Source organism: Odontesthes bonariensis, chromosome 10 (genome assembly GCF_027942865.1).
Source record: "Odontesthes bonariensis isolate fOdoBon6 chromosome 10, fOdoBon6.hap1, whole genome shotgun sequence".
Lineage (NCBI taxonomy): Eukaryota > Metazoa > Chordata > Actinopteri > Atheriniformes > Atherinopsidae > Odontesthes > Odontesthes bonariensis.
The window spans coordinates 1,787,504-1,812,920 of NC_134515.1; the positions used below are offsets into that span (position 1 = coordinate 1,787,504).

General features: G+C 43.2%; 1 protein-coding gene across 1 annotated transcript in view; it reads left to right on the forward strand.

The window, feature by feature from the left end:
- kcnd1 (potassium voltage-gated channel, Shal-related subfamily, member 1) overlaps positions 1 to 25,417 on the forward strand; it is a 113,492-nt gene that overhangs the window by 27,563 nt on the left and 60,512 nt on the right. Inside the window, exons 2-4 of the mRNA XM_075475907.1 lie at positions 11,109 to 11,945; positions 20,282 to 20,527; positions 23,869 to 24,581. Coding sequence (XP_075332022.1) covers positions 11,790 to 11,945; positions 20,282 to 20,527; positions 23,869 to 24,581 — 1,115 coding nt within the window. The 5' untranslated portion in view covers positions 11,109 to 11,789. The remainder of the gene's footprint in view (positions 1 to 11,108; positions 11,946 to 20,281; positions 20,528 to 23,868; positions 24,582 to 25,417) is intronic.

Here is a 25,417-nt window from a genome sequence, read left to right on the forward strand (position 1 = left end):
GTTTATTCTGTTGTTTTTTATAATTTAGCCCTTAATCCGATCCTTTCAGTGCCATGTGACCCCACTGAGTGTTTTCCTGTGAAACTTACTTTGGAATAACTGCAGGCTTTATGGAGGATGGGGTGGGGACTCTCACCAGAGTAAATCTGCTGCCTCAGGCTCAGCTCTTACTGGGTGGAGGCCATAAAACCAGCAGCCGGCCCATTACAGGACGTTTCCCGGGTCCGGCCCCCAGCAGGAGCCTCTCAGAGGGAACCAAACACCTGGTGCCAGAGCTGTGGTTGTGTTAAAGAGCTCCACAACACACATAATGTCCTCTCAGAAACCGTGATGTCAGCGGTGATTCCCTCCCAGAGGCTGGACCCCCGGAGTTAAAGGGAGCCGGGGGGGATGCTGCAGCAGATCTCAGACAGTCTCTGAATCATCTGTACGCACAGCCTCAAAGAACAGGAAAACATGTGTCCCAGCTGTTTGTGCTCATCACGCAGTATATTCTGCCACACGACTCTTCATTTAGCAAACACGAACATGTGGATAACCACAGGATGAAAGGAAGGAGTCATTAAAGGAGCATTCAGCAGTTTTCCTCAGTGATGAGTCCTGACAATCAGACATGGAGGAGCTTACCTTACATGCTTTTTACTAGGGTTGGGCGAGTTAACTCGTCATTATCGCGTCAACGCGCTAATTATTTAACGCTGATAAATATTTTATTGCGCATTAATATTTTATCGCGCATTAATATTTTATCGCGCATTAATGCAGTTTTTTTAATTGATTTATTTATTTTTATTATTTTTTGGGGGCGTTTGTGTCTTTAATGGACAGGAAAGTTCAGAGAGACAGGAAGCAGGGGGCAGAGAGAGGGGGAATAACATGCATTTTTTTGAACAACACGATTTTGCGTACAAATGCGATTAATCGCGATTAATCAGGGAAATCATGTGATTAATTAGATTAAAAGCTTTAATCGTTGCCCAGCCCTGGTTTTTACATTTAAAGCCTGAACACTTTAGAGGCTGTTTGTTTTGTTCAGACATAACGAGTTAATTTACGGATGCTTTTCGAGGCCACTTTTTCTCCCCAGTTTATATGTGTTTATATGTGTTCGCAGTTTGTTTGTCTTGTAGAGATAACTTTCACATCAGGGGACCAGGCCGTCTCCGTGGTTACCGAATGATGCACGAGAGGTGCCATTATCGTTTTCTCGAGAAAACGAAATGCTTGTCACACCAGCGGGATTTGCTTTGTGCATTTTCACAAACGCTCCACATTCGTTTGATTCATAGGCTACTTTATTCAGTTTTCAATGAAAGGGGGTAAAAATGGGTAAAAACCTTAGCCAGAAACACATATAAACACATACAAACACATATAAATACATATAAATACAACACATATATACACATATAAATACATATAAATACATATAAATACATATAAACACATATAAATACATATAAATACATATAAATACATATAAACACATATAAATACATATAAATACAACACATATATACACATATAAATACATATAAACACATATAAATACATATAAATACATATAAATACATATAAACACATATAAACACATGTAAATACAACACATATATACACATATAAATACATATAAACCAATATAAATACATATAAACACATATAAACACATGTAAATACAACACATATATACACATATAAATACATATAAACACATATAAATACATATAAACACATATAAACACATATAAACACATATAAACACATGTAAATACAACACATATATACACATATAAATACATATAAACACATATAAATACATATAAACACATATAAATACATATAAACACATATAAATACATATAAACACATATAAACACATATAAATACATATAAACACATATAAACACATATAAACACATATAAATACATATAAACACATATAAATACATATAAACACATATAAATACATATAAACACATATAAACACATATAAATACATATAAACACATATAAATACATATAAACACATATAAACACATATAAATACATATAAACACATATAAATACATATAAATACATATAAACACATATAAATACATATAAACACATATAAATACATATAAACACATATAAACACATATAAATACATATAAACACATATAAATACATATAAACACATATAAACACATATAAATACATATAAACACATATAAATACATATAAACACATATAAACACATATAAATACATATAAACACATATAAATACATATAAATACATATAAACACATATAAACACATATAAACACATGTAAATACAACACATATATACACATATAAATACATATAAACACATATAAATACATATAAACATATATAAACACATATAAACACATATAAATACATATAAACACATATAAACACATATAAACACATATGAACACATATAAATACATATAAACACATATAAATACATATAAACATATATAAACACATATAAACACATATGAACACATATAAACACTAGAGGTGCACCGAAATGAAAATTTGTGGCCGAAACCGAAACCGAATAATAATTGATCACTTGGCCGAATACCGAAACCGAATATTACAGTTCAGTTAAGTTAACAAAAGTTAGATTTTTCACCATTTTTAAATATTGCTTAAATCTACGCCTTACAATAAATGTTTAGACATGTTTTTCAAAGAAAATAAATGTTTATTTGAAATCTTCAAAAGTTATTACTAATAACTAGAGATAAGTTTAATTAATTCCCATTTTCAATTCATTCTGGGTTTTTTTTCATTCATTTCATACAACAACAAAAAATACAACATATTATAAACGCGTTCCAACACAAAAATGTAAAAACATGCAATATAACAAATTATCTGAGTGTCCTTTTTGGCATAGAGTCTAGGTAGCCTGCTCCTTCAGGAACAGTGGCAGCATTTTTTGTAGTTTGTGTGTTTTGCCTTTTAGTGATATTTTAGACTGAAACTACTACGCCGAGAAGACAATTCAACTTGGCTGTAAATGCAGGAGTTTTTTAAAAATGTATTTTGAAATACGTGCTTTTATGTTGAAACAAGTAAAACAGGAAGTAGCGCCGGTTAGCTCCGTTAGCTTCACACAGAGACCGAGGAGCACCTGTAGCGTGATGTTACCTGCTAGTTTATTTTTATTTCATCACTCCATGCTTCGTGGTGTTTGCTGTAACTGTGTGAATGTGATGCAGAGGAGAAGTGTAAGTTAAAGAATCCTAGTTCTGACCGTGAAGATTGCCTCTGGGGAATGACTCTGCCGCTGGTTGAGAAGCAGCTAAAGTGGCCAGTATTACTTTGATTATTTATTGGTACCAGCGACAATGCTAAGAATGCTATTTCTTTAATGATTACAACAACTAATGTTGTCTTTTATTTTGTTTACTCGAACATTTAGTTCTACGGTGTTGATGTGGCGTTAATAAACATCTGTGAGAAGAACCGGAGTCTCGCATCCAATCAATGAGCGGCATATTGGCAGAGTTTACAGATGAGTTTGGTTCTGTCGACTCCGCCGTCTGTGGATAATTTTGCGTCACCACTATTCGGCCTCCGATTCGGCCACTCATTTGGCTTTCGGCCGAAAGCCGAATGTGTTTTTTTTTGCGTTTTCGGCCGAATATTTTCGGTTGCCGAATATTCGGTGCACCTCTAATAAACACATATAAACACATATAAACACATATAAATACATATAAATACATATAAACACATATAAACACATATAAACACATATAAATACATATAAACACATATGAACACATATAAACACATATAAATACATATAAACACATATAAACACATATAAATACATACATCTGTTAGCATGTGAAAACATTCAAAGGATTTTCTCTTAGATGCTCGTTAGAGTGCACAATAGAAAAGATGTAAAAAAAGCTAGAAAAAAATAGAAAAATGTAGAAATTTAAAAAAAAAAAAAGCTAGATACACCGTAAAAAAAAAATTGAAAAAACGTAAAAAAAAACGTAGAAAAACCGTAAAAAAGCTAGAATAATCGTAAAAAATATAGAAAAAAATAGAATTTTTTTTTTTTTAAAGATAGAATTTAAAAAAAAAAAACTAGAAAAAACGTTAAAAAAGCTAGAAAATCCGTAAAAACTGCAAAAAAACCCGTAAAAAAACGTTAAAAAAAACGTTAAAAAAACGTTAAAAAAAGCTAGAAAAAACATTAAAAAAATGTAGAAAAACCATAAAAAAAGCTAGAAGAATCGTGAAAAATATAGAAAAAACTAGAAAAAACTTTTTTTTTAAAAGCTAGAAATTTAAAAAAACTAGAAAAAACGTTAAAAAAGCTAGAAAATCCGTAAAAAACCCGTAAAAACCTTAAAAAAACCCCGTAAAAAAACCTTAAAAAAACTAGAAAAAACGTTAAAAAAAGACAAAAGACAAAAAACAGAATTTCATCCAATAAAGTCAGAAATAGAAGATTAATAATGAAGCAAAATCATGAATAAACACAAAATCCTTCACAAATTATAAATACTTGAATCCCTCAAAAATTGCTTTAGAAACTATCCTTTTGAAAACCAAAAATGTAAATAATATAAAAAATTATAAATAATAATAATAAATAAATAATAAATGTACTACAATTTCTTACATTTATATTAGCATCATTCCATAATGAAACCATCTCCTTTTCATTTCTGTTTTGGCCTTTTTTGTGCAGTAAGTTTGTCTCTTAAATTATACTTTGCTGACTGGGAGTAAATTTGATTTAGCTCTACACATTATTTTGTAAAATACCAGATCATTGAATTTCATAAACAGTGGGGGAGCATGTACACAGTAATCAACCTTATTAATAATCCGTCCGGCTCGTTTCTGTAGGAGAACTGTTGTGTTAACAGTTGCTTTATATGTCCCAGACTTCCACACAGTCTGATGTGTAAAAAAGTATAAAATCCTCCTGATTTTCGCCCATTTTTCCGCCCTCGCGGCGCTCTGCCTTCTCGCCCTCCTGCGTCAGGCCTGTCAGACCGAACCCAGGGCCTAGCAGCTACCTTTCCTCCCCTGGTTTCTGCCTCCTGAGATGTTTGGTTGTAATTATTGAGAACATTGAGAGCTCTGCTCACGGTTTCTCTGGACATGGTGATGAGTGTCCTGCACTGATTGGTCTGCATCGATCGGCTGTGGCTGGAGACTCGGATCAGACTCAGAAAGAAGCCAAGAAGCCTGATGTTTACTCTAAAAACAGCTGGAATGAACAGTAATGAACACCAGCTCTCTGCTGGCGGTGCAGTTACGCTGTTGACTCATTTAGCGGCTTCATATAGTTGCATTGATTGGCTGTCAGATGTGTGACGTACAAGGTTTTAGTTGATGAGGAAAATTAGAAACTCATGGAGAAGATCGATAAGAAAGCAGCACGATGTGTGTTCCTTCAGCAACTTTGGCTGTTTTTATGGATGTTTGGAAGTTGTTTTAACTTTCATTCTCAGCCCAAACAAATATCGATAAATAAGAAAAACAGCAGAATATATATATATATATATATATCTGACCTGCTAACTTTAAACTCTAAAGGGCTGAAGATGCTTTTGTGATTTTCTGCCTTGAAACAGAGTTACACTGGAAAAAATCTAAATCTTACCAAGTATATTTGTCTCATTGAGTATCTCATTACACTTAATATGAGACACAACTACCCAACAAGTACCATTTCAGCCAGATATAGAGACTTGTTCTAATACAATACATCTGGAATATCTTGTTAAATGAAAAAGTCTTGAAAACATCTTGTTTTGAGTCACATATCATATGAAACAAGCTTTTTTTTACATTTGAAGAGGTTTTTAAGCTAATTTCAAGATCACTTTTATCTCAAAAGTCCCAAATATCACATTTTATTTCAAGAAATCTGGACAAGCCGATTTTCACTCGTTCCATTGGCAGATTTATTTTGCTTATTTCAGGCAATAACGACTTTTATTTGTTGTTTTTTTACTTATTTTTGGAGGGGCATTTTTTCCAGTGTACATGGTGTTATTCTACACATATTCTGTGTCACGGTTCTGCTTTTGGTATCATTTCCAGCATCTGAGGTCTTAATAAAGCCAGACTCTTTGAATGATGGACAAAACTTTGCTGTTGGACGTGAAGTTTCTCCAGAACATTTCTATCAGACTCCAGTTGGGGACTCATCAGTGTCCCAGTGGTTCTTCAGAAAATAATTCCAGGATTTCAAATATTTAGCACCTCAAAGAAAACGCAGTTTTGTTCAGTTAGCTTTCAGTTTTCATGCAAACTCAAAGCTTGAAAACAGCACTTCACAAATCAATAGGCTCCGTCCACTCAGCATAGATTTAATGAGACAGACAGGCAGAGATCCATCGATGTCTGCAGAGTTTTTGTTTTTGGTAGAAGAAGATTGCAACCGTTGCACCGAGACACTTGAACAACATCTAGACTCAGGCTGTGTTCGAAACCGCCTACTACTCCCACTTCTCCTACTAACTTTAACTTTGTTAAGTTCCCGGATGCATACTAGATTCTCTAAATGTTGGGTATGCATCATGAGGTTACTACTCATACTCAAACTACCCAAAATGCAACGTAACGTGACGTCACCGATCGTCATTTCCTGTCAAAACGGCAGTTTCAAGCTAGCTACAACGAGGGTAGATTCACTTCCTGTTTTCAAAACAAAAGCACCAATTGTATGGTAATGGCTTTCCCTGTGATAAAAGGCAACGGGTATTTTATTTTGTGAAAATAACAGGAAGTGCGTTGCTCACTGCGGCTAGCTTTAGTAGCGGCGAATTCGTGGGAACAAAATGGTAAACAGCCGGTATTTTGTCAGGTTTTCAACACGTTGGGGATCTAAACGACTACTTTCTCACCTGAAAATGTTTCAGATGTTGCTAAAGTTTACAGAGTTTAGAGCTTAAAGGAAAACGTCGGAAAATTTCAATTTTCCTATTTTCCCTGACACCTGTCCCCCAAAATCGATTTCTCACACTGTTTTACATTATTCAACCCATAACCTTGCGCTCCCAGATTTTTTCACTTCTGGCCATGGGCGCAGCCATGTTCAGCCACATCCAGGCATATTTTACGTCAGAAATGCAATTCTACTTGTGCAGCGGAAATAAAATTCTACTTGTGTGGCGGGAGTGTGCTCTAACAAAGTGTAGAGTGTAACTTGGAAATACACAATGATTGAATACTACCTGTATATAGTAGAATTAGAAATGATTTTTATTTCAACATGTAAGTTCACATATACCTGTAGTGATAGTCTACAACTGCCTCGTCGGCGTGAAGGAAACCCTTGTAGGTCCCGTCCTGCGACTCATATTTATCCCTGATCGCCCACACCGCACAGGAGGGAATCACTCTTCGGAAGCGCTTCCCAAGTCTCCCATGGAGAAAGTAGGTCACCTGCCGGTAGGCCTGGAAACGGTACACAAGGTTGGGCATGGGGTCCGGAAACGCCTCACGGCTCGTGGATACAACCGGTGAGTCGTTAGCATTTGGCGGCGGTGCCGCGGCTGCTGCGACAGCCACTTGTCCGTCCTTATTTTCAGCCTTATCCGACCATCTCGGCTGATGGCTATAAGCTAACATAACTTGGATCGAGAGGCTGATCATGATCTGACTCGGACTCAGGCGAAACTTCGCATTCTATCTCCGGGTCCGAGTCAGACCAAGACAGTTCGTAAGTGTCTTCCATTGCTGTAGAAAAAATGTTTGCATTTCTGACGTCATGTTGAGTGAACATGGCGGCGCTAGGGAGGGAGAGCCAGAGCGGTATAACTTGAATTTCAAACATTCGCGAATGTTACTCTCTCTGGCTGATAAATGTAAACACGGTGAGGAATCGATTTTGGGGAACATGTACCAGGGAAAATAGTAAATTTGAAACTTTCCGGTGTTTTCCTTTAAGGGAATTCAGCTTCAGGCCGGCTGATTTCAGCTCTGGCAGGAGCGAAATGCATTGTGGGTAAATGCTCTGCATACTGTCTGATCGATCAGTATGTAGTATGCAGTATATAGTATGCAGTATGCAGTATGTAGTATGTAGTATGTAGTATGCAGTATGCAGTATGTAGTATGCAGTATGTAGTATATAGTATGTAGTATGTAGTATATAGTATGTAGTATGTAGTATGCAGTATGTAGTATGTAGTATGCAGTATGTAGTATGTAGTATGTAGTATGCAGTATGTAGTATATAGTATGTAGTATGTAGTATGTAGTATATAGTATGCAGTATGTAGTATGTAGTATGCAGTATGCAGTATGTAGTATGTAGTATGCAGTATGCAGTATGTAGTATGTAGTATGTAGTATGTAGTATGCAGTATGTAGTATATAGTATGTAGTATGTAGTATATAGTATGTAGTATGTAGTATGCAGTATGTAGTATGTAGTATATAGTATGTAGTATGTAGTATGCAGTATGTAGTATGTAGTATGCAGTATGCAGTATGTAGTATGTAGTATGCAGTATGTAGTATGTAGTATATAGTATGTAGTATGTAGTATGCAGTATGTAGTATGTAGTATGCAGTATGTAGTATGTAGTATGTAGTATGCAGTATGTAGTATATAGTATGTAGTATGTAGTATGTAGTATATAGTATGTAGTATGTAGTATGCAGTATGTAGTATGTAGTATGCAGTATGCAGTATGTAGTATGTAGTATGCAGTATGCAGTTTCGAACACAGCCTCAGTGTTCTCTTTCATTGTTTCTCCCTGTGAATTGTGCTTTTGGGTTCTTAGAGGCTCTAAAAGAGGAATTATTTAAAATTTGATAGCTGAGCTTCTCCTACCACAAATCTTCTTGATTCTCAAAGTTTTCCCACCATTGAATTAAATGCCCCCTATGAGGAAAAGTTAGCTGGGGGCTAGCGGCCTCCTCCCAGAAGTGTTAGCAGGTGCTAGCTGCTAGCTGTCAGGACTGGGAACAGCTGCTACCGCCTGCTAGCACCCCGCTAACTTCTTTCAGCTTGTGTTAGCTTCTCATTTAAAGATGAGCTGAAGTATAGTGGAGACTAGATGAGCATATTCATAGATGCACATTTACTGAATGAGGAAGAGTTAGCTGGGGGCTACCGGTCTCCTCCCAGAAGTGTTAGCAGGTGCGAGCTGCTCGCTGTCAGGACTGGGCCCAGCAGAGGTTAGCAGGAGCGAGCAGAACCATGCTGCTACTTCACTCTGAGTGAGCATTCAGCTACTCTGAGCCAAAACATGGCCTGGGTCGAGCTAGTAGCCGCTAGCTGCTCACACCTTCTGGCTCGGCCAAGGGAATAGCTGCTAACGCCTGCTAGCATCCCGCTATATATATACAATACATCTGGAATATCTTGTTAAGTGAAAAAAGTCTTGAAAACAAATTGTTTTGAGTCATATTTCACATGAAACAAGCTTTTTTTTTTCATTTGAAGAGGTTTTTAAGCTAATTTCAAGATCACTTTTATCTCAAAAGGCCTAAATATCACATCTTATTTCAAGAAATCTTGACAAGCCGATTTTCACTAGTTCCATTGGCAGATTTTTTTTGCTTATTTCAAGCAAAAACGTCTTTTATTTGTTGTTTTTTTTATTTATTTTTGGAGGGGCATTTTTTCCAGTGTACATATCTATGTCTGATCTGTTCTATATTATTGGTTTTGTTGCCACACTCACATCTTATGAGAGGTCTGAGCTGAAGTTTTTGGACAAAATGAGCTGAAGTCAGATCTGCTGACAGCCTCAGAGCTGAAAAGGTTAAACTGGATGATTCAAAGCAAACCTGAGAAAGTTTTATTGCTCCCGCTGCGGACTTCATGCAATAACTCTTCACAGGAAACTTTATTGTGGCGGCTTTATTGAATGAGGAGAATAAAGACTGAGAGACTTTCCTCAGCAGACTGAAGACGCCTCATCATAAAAACATCCTTAATAACCTGCAGCTTCATATCTCCGTCTGAAACAACAAACAAACGGTCAGAGGAAGTTTGAGCAGGATGAGGAGTGATGCTTATTCTGTCCTTTTATGTCTCAGGTTTGGGGTTAAAGAACAGGATTATTTGGCAGATTGTTGGATTGATTTAACTTTTTATTCATCTTATCGCACAGATAAAGATAAATACTTTATTTCAAATAAAGTTATGCAGAATAACGATGTATACAGATAAAGAAAGTCAAGATGTAAAGTGATTTAAACCGAGAAAAGACAAAGATAAATATGGAAACTTGTTTTTTCTGTGTTTGATGGAAGCAGCATGTTTAATGTTTGGACTGCAGGAAACAAAACGCTTTAAAAACTGAATGTTTGTTGAAGTGTTTAACCAGTACGAAACATTCTGGCTTATGTTGAAGCCCTGATTGTAGCCGGCTTCCCCGATGATCGAAGTGTGAGCATAAAGGTCAAGACTCAGTGCAAGGTTCAGTTGGTTTATTGCAGAAGCTTCTGGAGATCACACAGTTACATGATATGCATTCTGTCCTGCTGCTGAGTGGGATCTGAGCATCTTTCTCCTCCCTTCTGATTATAACTTTCAATATTTGCGTTATCTCTGTCCTAGTGGCAGTTGTTCAAGGTCTGACAACCGTCAGCATAACTTTTTCACTCCTCTTCTCTCCTCTGGTTCTCCTCAGGAAGGATTCTTTCTCTTCTTTTAACCACATTTTCCTCCCTCCTTCCTCCTGTTTGTTTCATTTCCCCTCGTATCTCTTGTTTATCCCTTTTTCTCTCCTCTTTCTTCTCTTCCATCCTTTCCATTCCTCTTCTCTTTCCATTCACCATCCCTCCTCTGGTTCTGATTCTTCCTCTTCTTTTAACCATATTTCATTTCCTCCTTCCTCCTGTTTGTTTCATTTCCCCTCTTGGGGTATCTCTTGTTTATCCTTTTTTCTGTTGGACATTCTTTCTCCTCCCTTAGATTTCACCTTTTTCACTCCTCTTTCTGCTCTTCCTTCCTTCCCATTCCTCTCCTCTCCATCCCCCATCCCTCCTCTGGTTCTGATTCTTTCTCTGCTCCTTTTCTCTCTTTTTTCTCCTCCTGGTTTGTGTCTGACTTTGTCTCTTCGGTGTTTGTGTGTTTTCTGACAGGACGGCCATACATGGACAGGAAGTCCTTCGCCTTCTGCCGGCTCTGCGAAACAAAGCCGCCGGCGTCCCTCTGACTTCCAGCCCGGAGACGCAGAAACCGGGAAACGGCAGAAAGTGGAGGAAGAAGGCGGCTGCTGATCCATAATCCACAGCAGAGAAACACTTAGAGGCCGTTCTGTCTATCCGGCAACTTCTGGGAGCGTCATCACAATTTAATCAGAACCTGAGAGTTTTAACACTTTGCTGCCTGGATCTGTGTTTGGGCTCTGAATCCCTGCAGCAATAAGCCTGTGACGGCGCTTTATTATTCTACTCTGAGACTTTTTTTATAACTTTTTTACGCTCACCTGACCAGCTTATCACTTCTCTGCCTTTCTGACTGGCTTTTGGCTTTTAAAGTGCCTTTTTTTGCCCTGAGGATCGTCTCGTAGGAGCAGGAGGCGCTCCGTCCTGTCAGAATCTCTCAGATTTAGCAGCGTTCCTGCCCATTTGCTGTGTTTCTTTTTCATGGCTTGACACCCAACTGACCTCTGACCCCTCCCTCTGCCCCTCCCCCCCCATCCTGCCCCCTCAACATGTCTGACCTCTGAGTGGAGCTTGTTTTTTAAAGCCATCTCCCAGGCCTCCACAGCCCAGGACAGAACTGTCGGATTCTCTGCAGGTGCCACACTCTGATCCAAGATGGCGGCCGGCGTGGCAACATGGCTGCCGTTTGCGCGGGCGGCGGCAGTGGGCTGGCTGCCGCTGGCCAAGAAGACGATGCCCAAGCCTCCGGTGGACAACTCCTCCAGATCGGATGAGATCCTGTACGTCAATGTCAGCGGGGTCAGGTTCCAGGTGGGTGTCTACTGAGCATGCTCAGAAACGGCTTAGAGAGTGGGCGGGGCCAAGCGCTCCTGAACAGGGATAATTTAGTCAGCGATTAAAAAGCGTCCATGTTTGACTCTTTGAGACGTCTTTGAACCCAGGAGAGGAACAGATTTCAGTCTGTGTTCGAAACCGCATACTACATACTGCATACTGCATACTGCATACTACATGCTACACGCTACATACTACATGCTACACACTACACACTACACGCTACATGCTACATACTACATAAAACATACAACATGCTATATACTACATACTACATGCTACACGCTACATACTACATGCTACACACTACACACTACACGCTACATGCTACATACTACATAAAACATACAACATGCTATATACTACATACTACATGATACATACTACATACTACATGCTACACGCTACATGCTACATACTACATACTACATGCTACATGCTACATGCTACATACTACATGCTACACGCTACATACTACATGCTACACACTACACACTACACGCTACATGCTACATACTACATAAAACATACAACATGCTATATACTACATACTACATGCTACATGCTACATACTACATACGGCATACTTCATATTACATATTACATGCTACATGCTACATACTACATACTACATACTACATACTACATACAACATACTACATACTACATACTCCATTTTACATACTATATACTCCATACTGCATACTGCATACTACATGCTACATACTACATACTACATACTCCATTTTACATACTATATACTCCATACTGCATACTGCACACTACATACTGCACACTACATACTACATACTACATGCTACATGCTACATGCTACATGCTACATACTGCATACTTCATACTAAATATTACATATTACATATTGTATGCTACATACTACATACATATGTGCACTTGGCACCAGGACACCCTAGGCCGCAACTCGATGATCGACTTTGTGGTCGTATCGTCGGACTTGCGGCCGTATGTCCTGGACACTCGGGTGAAGAGAGGGGCGGAGCTGTCAACTGATCACCACCTGGTGGTGAGTTGGCTCCGCTGGTGGGGGAGGAAGCCGGTCAGACCTGGCAGGCCCAAACGTGTTGTGAGGGTCTGCTGGGAACGGCTGGCGGAATCCCCTGTAAGGAGGAGCTTCAACTCCCACCTCCGGCAGAGCTTCAGCCATGTCCCGGGGGAGGTGGGGGACATTGAGCCCAAATGGGCCATGTTCCGTGCCTCCATTGTTGAGGTGGCTGACCCGAGCTGTGGCCGTAAGGTGGTCGGTGCCTGTCGTGGCGGCAGCCCCCGAACCCGCTGGTGGACACCGGCGGCGAGGGAAGCCGTCAAGCTGAAGAAGGAGTCCTATCGGGCCTTTTTGGCCAGTGGGACTCTGGAAGCAGCTGATGGTACCGACAGGCCAAGCGGAACGCGGCCTCGGCGGTTGCTGAGGCAAAAACTCGGGCTTGGGAGGAGTTCGGGGAGGCCATGGAGAACGACTTTCGGACGGCCTCGAGGAGATTCTGGTCCACCATCCGGCGGCTCGGGGGGGGAAGCGGTGCACCGTCAACACCGTGTATGGTGAAGGCGGGGCTCTGCTGACTTCTACTAGGGACGTCGTGAGTCGGTGGGGGGAATACTTCGAGGGCCTCCTCAATCCTACCGATACGCCTTCCGATGAGGAAGCAGAGTTGGGGAGCTCGGACCTGGGGCCTCCCATTTCTGGGGCTGAGGTCGCCGAGGTGGTCAAAAAACTCCTCAGTGGCCCCGGGGGTGGATGAGGTCCGTCCTGAGTTCCTCAAGGCTCTGGATGTTGTGGGGCTGTCTTGGTTGACACGCCTCTGCAGAATCGCGTGGACATCGGGGGCAGTGCCTCTGGACTGGCAGATCGGGGTGGTGGTCCCCCTCTTTAAAAAGGGGCACCGGAGGGTGTGTTCCAACTATAGGGGGATCACACTCCTCAGCCTCCCTGGTAAGGTCTTTTCGGGGGTACTGGAGAGGAGGATCCGCCGGATAGTCGAATCTCGGATTCAGGAGGTGCAGTGTGGTTTTCGTCCTGGCCGTGGAACAGTGGACCAGCTCTATACCCTCGGCAGGATCCTGGAGGGAGCATGGGAGTTCGCCCAACCGGTCTACATGTGTTTTGTGGACTTGGAGAAGGCGTTCGACCGTGTCCCTCGGGGACTCTTGTGGGGGGTGCTCCGGGAGTATGGAGTGCGGGACCTCTTGATATGGGCTGTTCGGTCTCTGTATGACCGGTGTCAGAGTTTGGTCCGCATTGCCGGCAGTAAGTCGGACATGTTTCCTGTGAGGGTTGGACTCCGTCAGGGCTGCCCTTTGTCACCGATTCTGTTCATAATTTTTATGGACAGAATTTCTAGGCGCAGCCAGGGCGTTGAGGGGGTCCGGTTTGGCGACCTCAGAATCGGGTCTCTGCTTTTTGCGGACGATTTGGTTCTGTTGGCCCGTGACCTTCAGCTCTCACTGGAGCGGTTTGCAGCCGAGTGTGAAGCGGCTGGGATGAGAATCAGCACCTCCAAATCTGAGACCATGGTCCTCGGCCGGAAAAGGGTGGAATGCTCTCTCCGGGTCGGGAATGAGATCCTTCCCCAAGTGGAGGAGTTCAAGTATCTCGGGGTCTTGTTCACGAGTGAGGGACGAATGGAGCAGGAGATTGACAGATGGATCGGTGCGGCGTCTGCAGTGATGCGGGCTCTGCACCGGCCCGTCGTGGTGAAGAAGGAGCTGAGCCAGAAGGCCAAGCTCTCGATTTACCGGTCAGTCTATGTTCCTACCCTCACCTATGGTCACGAGCTGTGGGTAGTGACCGAAAGAACGAGATCGCGAACACAAGCGGCCGAAATGAGTTTCCTCCGCAGGGTGTCTGGGCTCTCCCTTAGAGATAGGGTGAGAAGCTCGGTCATCCGGGAGGGGCTCGGAGTAGAACCGCTGCTCCTCCGCATCCAGAGGAGTCAGATGAGGTGGCTCGGGCATCTGGTTAGGATGCCTCCTGGACGCCTCCCCGGTGAGGTGTTCTGGGCCCGTCCCACTGGGAGGAGGCCCCGGGGAAGACCCAGGACACGTTGGAGAGACTATGTCTCTCGGCTGGCCTGGGAACGCCTCGGGGTCCCCCCAGAAGAGCTGGAGGAAGTGGCCGGGGACAGGGACGTCTGGGTCTCTTTGCTCAAGCTGCTGCCCCCGCGACCCGATCCCCGGACCAGCGGAAGATGATGGATGGATGGATGGATGGACATACTACATACTGCATACTACATACAACATACTACATACTACATACTACATACTACATACAACATGCTACATACTACATGCTACATGCTACATATTATATACTACATACTACATACTACATACTTCCATACTACATACTACATACAACATGCTACATACTACATACCAAATGCTACATGCTACATACTACATACTACATGCTACATGCTACATACTACATACTACATACTACATACTCCATTCTACATACTATATACTTCCATACTGCATACTGCATACTGCATACTACATTCTGCACACTACATACTGCATACCACATACTACATACTACATACTACATACTGCATACTACATACTTCCATACTGCATACTACATACTACATTCTGCACACTACATACTGCATACTGCATACTTCCATACTGCATACTGCATACTACATACTTCCATACTGCATTCTGCATACTACATACTACATACTGCATTCTACATTCTGCACACTGCATACTGCATACTACATACTTCCATACTGCATACTACATACTACATACTACATACTGCATTCTACATTCTGCACACTGCATACTGCATACTACATACTGCATACTACATACTACTTAAAACATGCTACATACTGCATACTACATACTACATACTACATACTGCATTCTACATTCTGCACACTGCATACTACATACTACATACAACATGCTACATACTACTTAAAACATGCTACATACTACATACTACATATTATATACTACATACTTCCATACTACATACAACATGCTACATGCTACATACAACATACTACATACAACCTGCTACATAATACATACTACATACTCCATTCTACATACTATATACTCCATACTGCATACTGCATACTGCATACTACATACTGCATACTGCATACTTCCATACTACATACTAAATATTTTATACTAAATACTACATACTACATACTACATACTACACACTACATACTGCATACTACATACTACTGTAAACTGTAAACTTTAGCAACATTTGAAACATTTTCAGGCGAGAAAGTAGTTGTTTACATCCCCAATGTGTTGAAAACCTGACAAAATACCGGCTGTTTACAATTTTGTTCCCACGAATTCAGCGCTATTAAAGCTAGCCGCAGTGAGCAACGCACTTCCGGTTATTTTCACAAAATAAAATACCCGTTGCCTTTTATCATAGGGAAAGCCATTACCATACAATTGGTGCTTTTGTTTTGAAAACAGGAAGTGAACCTATCCTCGTTGTAGCTAGCTTGAAACTGCCGTTTTGACAGGAAATGACGATCGGCGACGTCACGTTACGTTGCATCTTGGGTAGTTTGAGTATGAGTAGTAACCTCATGATGCATACCCAACATTTAGGAGAATCTAGTATGCATCCGGGAACTTCTCGCTTACTCAAACTGGCATACTAACTCAGAAAGTTAGTAGGAGTAGTAGGAGTAGTATGCAGTTTCGAACACAGCCAGAGTTTCCTCACAGATAGCAGAGAAGGTTTGGTCGACATCTGGCCTCGACCCTTTGACTCAAGGTGGATGTGGTTGACACATTTGGGGCTAATCTGGGCTGCCTTTGGCTCCCCCGGACGTTGGATGGGAATCAGAGGCCTCATCAGTGATGATCCTGAACACGTTTTTCCATCAGGGTTCAGTTTCCTCTTGAGTTTCACGTTTAAAACCACTCTTCTCTCCTCTCTCTCGTCCTCTGATATTAATGTCAGCTGTGCACCAATGGGGGTTTATTGTTGCTGTTTAGTCTCACACGAAGTTGTTCCTGTTATTTTTAGAAGAACAGATGATGAAAGGCTGAAATGTAGCTCATTTACAATGACATCAAACCCCCGCCGTGTCCCTTTGATGTCGGGAACACGTCGATTTCATGGAGAAACTGTAGAAACCAGCAGCTCTGCACACAGACCGCAGATTAAAGTAAATTATAATACTCCAGTTAAACACATTTCAGTGTCCTACTGAGTCCAAAGAAGTGTGTAAATAATAAAATACTCTCATTATTTTCCTCTCCGCTTCAGGATGTGAGTCATGATCATGTGGGGAGGTCATCGCTGCACGACGTTGGGTTAAATCTCCATCAGAGGCTCAATTAAACACCATTCATTGAATTATGCTCAGGTCTATGACACCTTTTCAGGTCCTAGGGACATAATGAGCATTTTTTTTCCAGTTTCATTTGATCAAATTGCTTTTTTTAAGATGAATTATTCATTTATTTTTAAGTAAGAAACACTCAGAAACCTTCAGGCGTCGTCAGCAGCGATGGGGAAGTATTAGGATCATCTGAATGAGAATCATCGTGTGTTACACAGTAAAAAATGTTATTTAAAGGAGAAGTTTGGCTTTTTTAAAGCCTTATTTCTGGCATAAAATACGTTAATCTACACACGATAACAGTTTGGTGAAAGTCGGCGTCCTTCGGAAGATATATAGATCACTCGACTGACTTCAGATGGGGACCTTTTCCCAGGTTATCAGCTCTTTTTGGTTCCTTTGCCACCATCTTTTGGTAAAAATCGTATTCTCCCTGAGCAGTCTGCCCCCCTCACCTTTAAAATGGTGGTTACGCCCCTGGTCGCAGCTCTATGCTTCCACATTGGATGTATTCCTCACCTTAACCAAGGAGTCTCTCATGCCTAAACTGCACCAACCTCCGCAGCATTAACCCCAGCACACGGTTTTACCCCGGCTGCCCCTTTGGGAGGCAACTGGATTATTGTGTTTTATTCTTGTCACGTTTATGGGGGTTTCCCATGTTTTTAGTTCTATGTTTTATTGTGTTTTAGGTTGTTTCAAGTCTTGGTTTTTGAGTTCATGTTTGGTTAGGTTTTGCCATTGTTTTCCCCTCAGTTCCCATGTTCAGGTCATTAGTTTCACTCACCTGTATTCATAGCTGCACTCATTCACCAATCACTCCCAGTTCAGTATTTAGTTTCCAGGCTCCCCTTTCAGTTTGTGATTTCTTTCCCCGATTTCACCATTCCCTTCTTGCCACGCCGCGTCTAAGCTAAGCTAAGCTAAACTAAGATAAAATAAGCTAAGCTAAACTAAGTTAAACTAGGATGACCTTAGCTAAGCTAAACTAAGATAAACTAAGCTAAGATAAACTGAGCTAATCTAATCTAATCTAAAATAAATTAAACTAAGCTAAGATAGGATGACCTAAGCTAAGCTAAACTAAACTAAACTGAGCTAATCTAATCTAAACTGAGCTAATCTAATCTAATCTAATCTAATCTAATCTAAACTAAGATAAAATAAGATAAGCTAAGCTAAAATAGGCTAGGCTAAGCTAAGCTAAGTGCATTCGGGTCGTGTCAAGTCTTTTGTTTTGTTTCTTATTCATGTTTTGTCCCACAGTTCAGTTTTCATCATCCGGCTCAGCCGCGCTTTGTTTTGACTTTTGGTTTCTTGTGAATAAACAAAGTTCTGCTTTTACACCTTTGAAGTCCTGCAAACCCCAATTCTGACAATTCTGAGATAGCGGTCATGATCCTTCGAGCTGAAACCGATTCACAGAAGTTTGGACCGGTCAGGTTGTCTCGTGAAAATGTGGAGTGATTCTGAATATTTAACAACAGCGAAACCTTAGCAGCCAAAGTCTCAGGAGTTCTGTTCACCGGGACCAAGAACAGCTTCAAATCCATCTGAACTGTGGCGCTGATCAACCTGTGAAACATCAGCGTGTCCAACAGCTTCTGCAGCTGCTGGTGAGGCTGCTGATCATAAATCTTTTTAAAGGAGGCAGAATTAGTTTGTTGTTATTATAAACTCATTAACACTCCCAGTGTTGCCGTCTCTGGACTTTGTCTGGCGCTGCTAAAATGGCTTTAGCTCAACAATAACAGAACAGAATGAAACGTGCAGCAACCAGAGGTGGGCAGAGCAGCCAAAAACTGTACTCGAGTAAAAGTACCGTTACTTCAGAATAATATGAGTCATGTAAAAGTAAAAAGTAGTCATCCAAATAATTACTTGAGTAAGAGTAAAAAAGTGCTCGGTGAAAAAACTACTCAAGTACTGAGTAACTGTTGAGTAACGTCTGATTTATTATTTAACACAAGCATTCAATCAGACAGACAAAAATACTAAATAATCATCTTTAGGCAAATTAGAGTTCATCCAGTTGATAAAATAAATTAAAATGAATTAATTAATTACAAAATAGCTTAAATTAAAATAATCCAGGTAAATTCAAGAACTTCAATAAAAAATAAAAGAGACTTAGGAAATGTTTAAAACATATGTAACCCATATGTAACCTAAAAAACAAACATTCACCTATCCATGGGGGAAAAAACGAGTTTAGGAAACTTAGCGCTACATGTTTCCTCAAGTTAGATGTTGAGTTTCTGCTGAAATGTGCGTTTGTTTTGGTTGCCACAGAAGACACATAATGTAGCTGCTGTTTCTCACTCTTTGTAAGGTAAACATGCTTTCAGTATGAGGCCTCGTCTGCGTCTTCATTTCCCACCGTTGGTTCTGACATTTTTCATCTGTTTCTTTGTTTGTTTGCTACGACTGCTAATGCTAAAGCTAACCCGTCCCGCCGCTGAGATCGAGTACGGTCACGTGACCAGACCGCACGGCTGCGTCTGATTGGTGGAACACAGTCAGGTGGTAGAGCCTTTGGCGGAAGTCTCTCTCTCTGTCAGAATAAAACATTAAAATGAGGCGTACGCGGGGGGATAAAAATAATGAGGCGTAGAATACCAAAGAGGTAAGAAGAAAAGTAACCAGCTCATTGTAGCCTAATGTAGCGGAGTAAGAGGACAGTTTCTGCTGCACACATCTACTCAAGGAAAAGTAAAAAGTATAGAGATTTAAAACTACTCCGAGAAGTATAATGTTTACCAAAACTTGAAAATTTAAATGTACTCTTGTGCTCTTGACCTGTGATGTTTCAGTGCTGTTATTTATAGACTGTTTCTGATAAACAAGAAGAAGACAGTTTGGTATCATTATTACTGCTGATAATAAAGTTGGTTCATCTTTAAAGTGTGAATGAATGCTGTCTGATTTCCCCAGACATGGAAGAACACTCTGGACCGTTACCCCGACACGCTGCTGGGATCCTCGGAGAAGGAGTTCTTCTACAACGAGGACACGCTGGAGTATTTCTTCGACAGAGACCCCGAGATGTTCCGGCACATTCTGAACTTTTACCGCACGGGGAAGCTCCACTACCCCCGATACGAGTGCATCCAGGCCTTCGACGAGGAGCTGGCCTTCTACGGGATCGTGCCGGAGATCATCGGGGACTGCTGCATGGAGGTACACCTTCTGCTGCTTCCGTGTCGATGTCTGCAGCTCCAATGGGATCGAGTTTTACAAGTTTTAGCTTTTTTCTCTTAGGGCTGGGCGAGTAAACTCGTTATTATCGCGTTAACTCAGTGATTATTTAACGTTGATAAATATTTTATCGTGCATTAATGCAGGTTTTTTGTTTATATATTTATTTATCTTTTGGCTTTTGTGCCTTTAATGGAAAGTTGAGAAAGACAGGAAGCAGGGAGCAGAGAGAGGGGGAACAACATGCAGCACAGGGCCGTCCGATGCGGGACTGGAACCGGGGCCAGCTGCAGCGAGGACTGTAGCCTCTGTACATGGGGCGCCTGCTCAGCCCACTACGCCACGGACCCCCCCGTTTTATTATTTATTTTATTCTGTAAAAGTCTGTTGCTCACAGGCTTTTATTTTGTAAAGTCTGCTGCTCACAGGCTTTTATTTTGTAAAAGTCTGCTGCTGTCTGCTGTGGAACAGGAAAAGAAACTAATCGGCGGATCCACCAAACATGGAGAAGGGTACGGAACTTTTACTCGGCCATTTTCATTTTAAAGTTCTTCCAGATGGCGGAGTCGACAGAACCAAAGTCATCTGGAAACACTGCCATCCATCCATCCATCTCCAGCAGGGAAACCCAGACTCTCCTCCGGGTCTCCTCTGGGTCTCCTCTGGGCCTCCTCTGGGTCTCCTCTGGGTCTCCTCCGGGCCTCCTCCGGGCCTCCTTTTGGTCTCCTCTGGGTCTCCTCTGGGTCTCCTCTGGGCCTCCTCTGGGCCTCCTCTGGGCCTCCTCCGGGTCTCCTCTGGGTCTCCTCCGGGCCTCCTCCGGGCCTCCTTTTGGTCTCCTCTGGGTCTCCTCTGGGTCTCCTCTGGGCCTCCTCTGGGCCTCCTCTGGGCCTCCTCTGGGCCTCCTCCGGGTCTCCTCTGGGTCTCCTCTGGGTCTCCTCCGGGTCTCCTCCGGGTCTCCTCCCAGTTGGATCTGCCTGAAAAACATGCAAAGGGAGGCGACTCGGAGTCACCTTAATTCGATGCCCCAAATCGTCTTCCCTCCTGGGTCCTGTTTCCTCCAGACGTCCCTCCAGATGTTGGCTGAGATCCATATCTGGGTCAAAGGCAGGAGGACTGAGGACGGAGGATGGAGGAGACAAGGAGGCACTAAACAGTGCAACCGGATGTTCATGTGTGATAAAAACTAATTACAGAAGCCCACAGTGATGTATATGAGCTGGTTACACGCTCAGATATGGGCCCACTCACTTGAAAGATTGCTCACCTGGGGCGTGAGCTAAAAAACAGGCTTCTGTTGCGTGTGCACGCTGCACATGCACATCCTGGAAGCGTGTTCCCACACGGCTCATGAACTTTACATGGTAATGAGGCCATAAAAATAAACGTCTCTGTTCCTGGGCTCTGAGGATGTTTGATATAAAACTTTTAAAGTGTGGACAGCAGCACTGAAAGAAGGAAACAGGCTCCTGCCTCAACAACCTGATCCCAGAAAAGACAATAAAAACCGTCACATTCACCACAAATCAACAACCAATGAGATGAGCCCACAGGAACCAACAGGTGGAGATCAGCCGGTTCCACCAGGCGTTCATGGTTTGGGTGGTTTGAACAGCTCTGAACCTCACAGGTTGGAATATCTCCGACAGTCTGAGTGAGAATCTTCCGGCTTCACTTTGCCTCCAGATGGCTTTCTAATGCAGTGTACTTATGAATCCTTCTGACTTTTTATTTCCTCCTAATGCCCGACTGTAATTCAGCCTCTCTGGAGAAGAGCATCATGTGCAGAACCACAGATGGATCTGAGTAGATGAGCAGCCGGCTCTGCATGATTATCCAACTCAAAGTCATTAAGACGGCGGAGACGAGCCCCTGAAACGCTTCTTTATTCCCTCTGATTCTGGCCGGATCTCTGCTTGGAAGTGATGTCTGAAACCAATCATAAATGTTTTCCGCCCACTGCCCGTACCATAAATCTCCCCCTCCCCCCTGCAGAAGCTTTTATATCTCCATGTCCTTGTTTTTAAAGCGACTCCACCATGAGTGATTGTTCATTTCCTCTGATTTGGCACTCGATCATGTTTACAACTGTTGGTTCAGCTGCAGCAGGTTCTGCTTCCTGGAGTTCTTTATCTGTTCAATACGCATCACACGTCCTCCCACTGGGACCGGACCTTTGGTTCCCCAGCCAGCATGTCCATATAGTGCCCATAAGGTTTAAGGGTAAGGGTGGGTTAGGGTAGGGTAGGGTAAGGGTTAGGGGTAAGGGTGGGTTAGGGTAAGGTTAAGGGTTAGGGGTAAGGGTGGGTTAGGGAAGGGTAGGGTAAGGGTTAGGGGTGAGGGTGGGTTAGGGGTGAGGGTGGGTTAGGGTAGGGTAAGGGTAAGGGTGGGTTAGGGTAGGGTAGGGTAAGGGTTAGGGGTAAGGGTGGGTTAGGGGTAAGGGTGGGTTAGGGGTGAGGGTGGGTTAGGGTAGGGTAAGGGTAAGTGTGGGTTAGGGTAGGGTAAGGGTAAGGGTTAGGGGTAAGGGTGGGTTAGGGGTGAGGGTGGGTTAGGGTAGGGTAAGGGTGAGGGTGGGTTAGGGTAGGGTAAGGGTAAGGGTTACAGGTAAGGGTGGGTTAGGGTAAGGGTTAGGGTTAGGGGTAAGGGTTGGGGTAAGGGTAAGGTTAAGGGTAAGGGTGGGTTAGGGTAGGGTAGGGTAAGGGTTAGGGGTAAGGGTGGGTTAGGGTAGGGTAAGGGTTAGGGGTAAGGGTGGGTTAGGGTAGGGTAAGGGTAAGGGTAAGGGTGGGTTAGGGGTAAGGGTGGGTTAGGGTAGGGTAGGGTAAGGGTTAGGGGTAAGGGTGGGTTAGGGTAGGGTAAGGGTAAGGGGTAAGGGTGGGTTAGGGTAGGGTAGGGTAAGGGTTAGGTGTAAGGGTAAGGGTTAGGGGTAAGGGTTAGGGGTAAGGGTGGGTTAGGGTAGGGTAAGGGTAAGGGTTAGGGGCAAGGGTGGGTAAGGGTAGGGTAAGGGTAAGGGTAAGGGTGGGTTAGGGGTAAGGGTGGGTTAGGGTAGGGTAAGGTAAGGGTTAGGGGTAAGGGTAAGGTTAAGGGTAAGGGTGGGTTAGGGTAGGGTAGGGTAAGGGTTAGGGGTAAGGGTGGGTTAGGGTAGGGTAAGGGTAAGGGTAAGGGTAGGGTTACGGTTAGGGTAAGGGGTGGGTTAGGGGTTAGGGTTACCCTAAGCCTTAAGTTATTCCAAAGGCAATACAGATAAACACATCACACAAAGTAAAAGAATGTTCACATTCAAATTGTTCTAAACCTGCTCTTCTTCTTCTTGCTCTCTTTGTGTTCAGGAATATCGAGACCGGAAAAAGGAGAACCAGGAGCGTCTGGCGGAGGACTGCGAGGCCAACGAGGCGACGGACGCCCCCCTGCCTCCGCACAGCACCTCCAGGGAGCGCCTGTGGCGAGCCTTCGAGAACCCCCACACCTCCACCATGGCGCTGGTCTTCTACTACGTGACGGGCTTCTTCATCGCCGTGTCGGTCATCGCCAACGTGGTGGAGACGGTGCCCTGCCGGCCCCCGAAGGGCAGCGTGCGGGACCTGCCGTGCGGGGAGAAGTACCAGCTGGCCTTCTTCTGCATGGACACGGCCTGCGTGCTCATCTTCACCTTCGAGTACCTGATGCGGCTGTTCGCCGCGCCCAGCCGCTGTCGCTTCGTGCGCTCCGTCATGTCCGTCATCGACGTGGTGGCCATCATGCCCTACTACATCGGGCTGGTGATGCCGGAGAACGAGGACGTGAGCGGCGCCTTTGTGACGCTGCGCGTGTTCCGGGTGTTCCGGATCTTTAAGTTCTCGCGGCACTCGGCCGGCCTGCGGATCCTCGGCTACACGCTGAAGAGCTGCGCCTCCGAGCTGGGCTTCCTGCTCTTCTCCCTCACCATGGCCATCATCATCTTCGCCACCGTCATGTTCTACGCCGAGAAGGGCACCAAGGGCTCCTCCTTCACCTCCATCCCGGCCTCCTTCTGGTACACCATCGTCACCATGACGACGCTGGGGTGAGTTGCCGTCGGTAACGGTGCCGTCCCCCTCATTGTTCCCCACCGTGAAGAGAGACGAAGTGTTTCCGCCCACTCGTTGCTTCTGGAGTGCGGTGGTGTGTCTTCGCCCTGCTGCCGCCCACGCTCGGCTCTGCTGCTGGCGTGTGCACGTGAGCGTGCACGTGTGTGTGTGTGCGTTCGGCTCTGATCTATTATCTGCTGTTCAAAGAGCCGCTGGAAGCATCAGAAATAGAGCGTGAGTCAGAGATCTGCCATAAGCTGCGAGCGTCCTGCCTTCACACGTGCACGCTCACACGTGCACACGCACTCTGTATGAATGGAGTGTGGGTTCAGAAGGTGTGAAGGCGTGTCATTGTCACGCGTTGGGTTCAGAGATGGTTCCATCGTTTCCTGGGCCTCATTCGGCTCCTTCAGGGCTCAGGATGTTTCAGGATGTTTCAGGGAGTTCTTATCGGGTTTCAGGGAGTTTCAGGGAGTTCTTATCGGGTTTCAGGATGTTTCAGGGAGTTCTTATCGGGTTTCAGGGAGTTTCAGGGCGTTCTTATCGGGTTTCAGGGAGTTTCAGGGAGTTCTTATCGGGTTTCAGGGAGTTTCAGGGAGTTCTTATCGGGTTTCAGGGAGTTTCAGGGAGTTCTTATCGGGTTTCAGGGAGTTTCAGGGAGTTCTTATCGGGTTTCAGGGAGTTTCAGGGCGTTCTTATCGGGTTTCAGGGAGTTTCAGGGCGTTCTTATCGGGTTTCAGGGAGTTTCAGGGAGTTCTCATCGGGTTTCAGGGAGTTTCAGGATGTTTCAGGGAGTTCTTATCGGGTTTCAGGGAGTTTCAGGGAGTTCTTA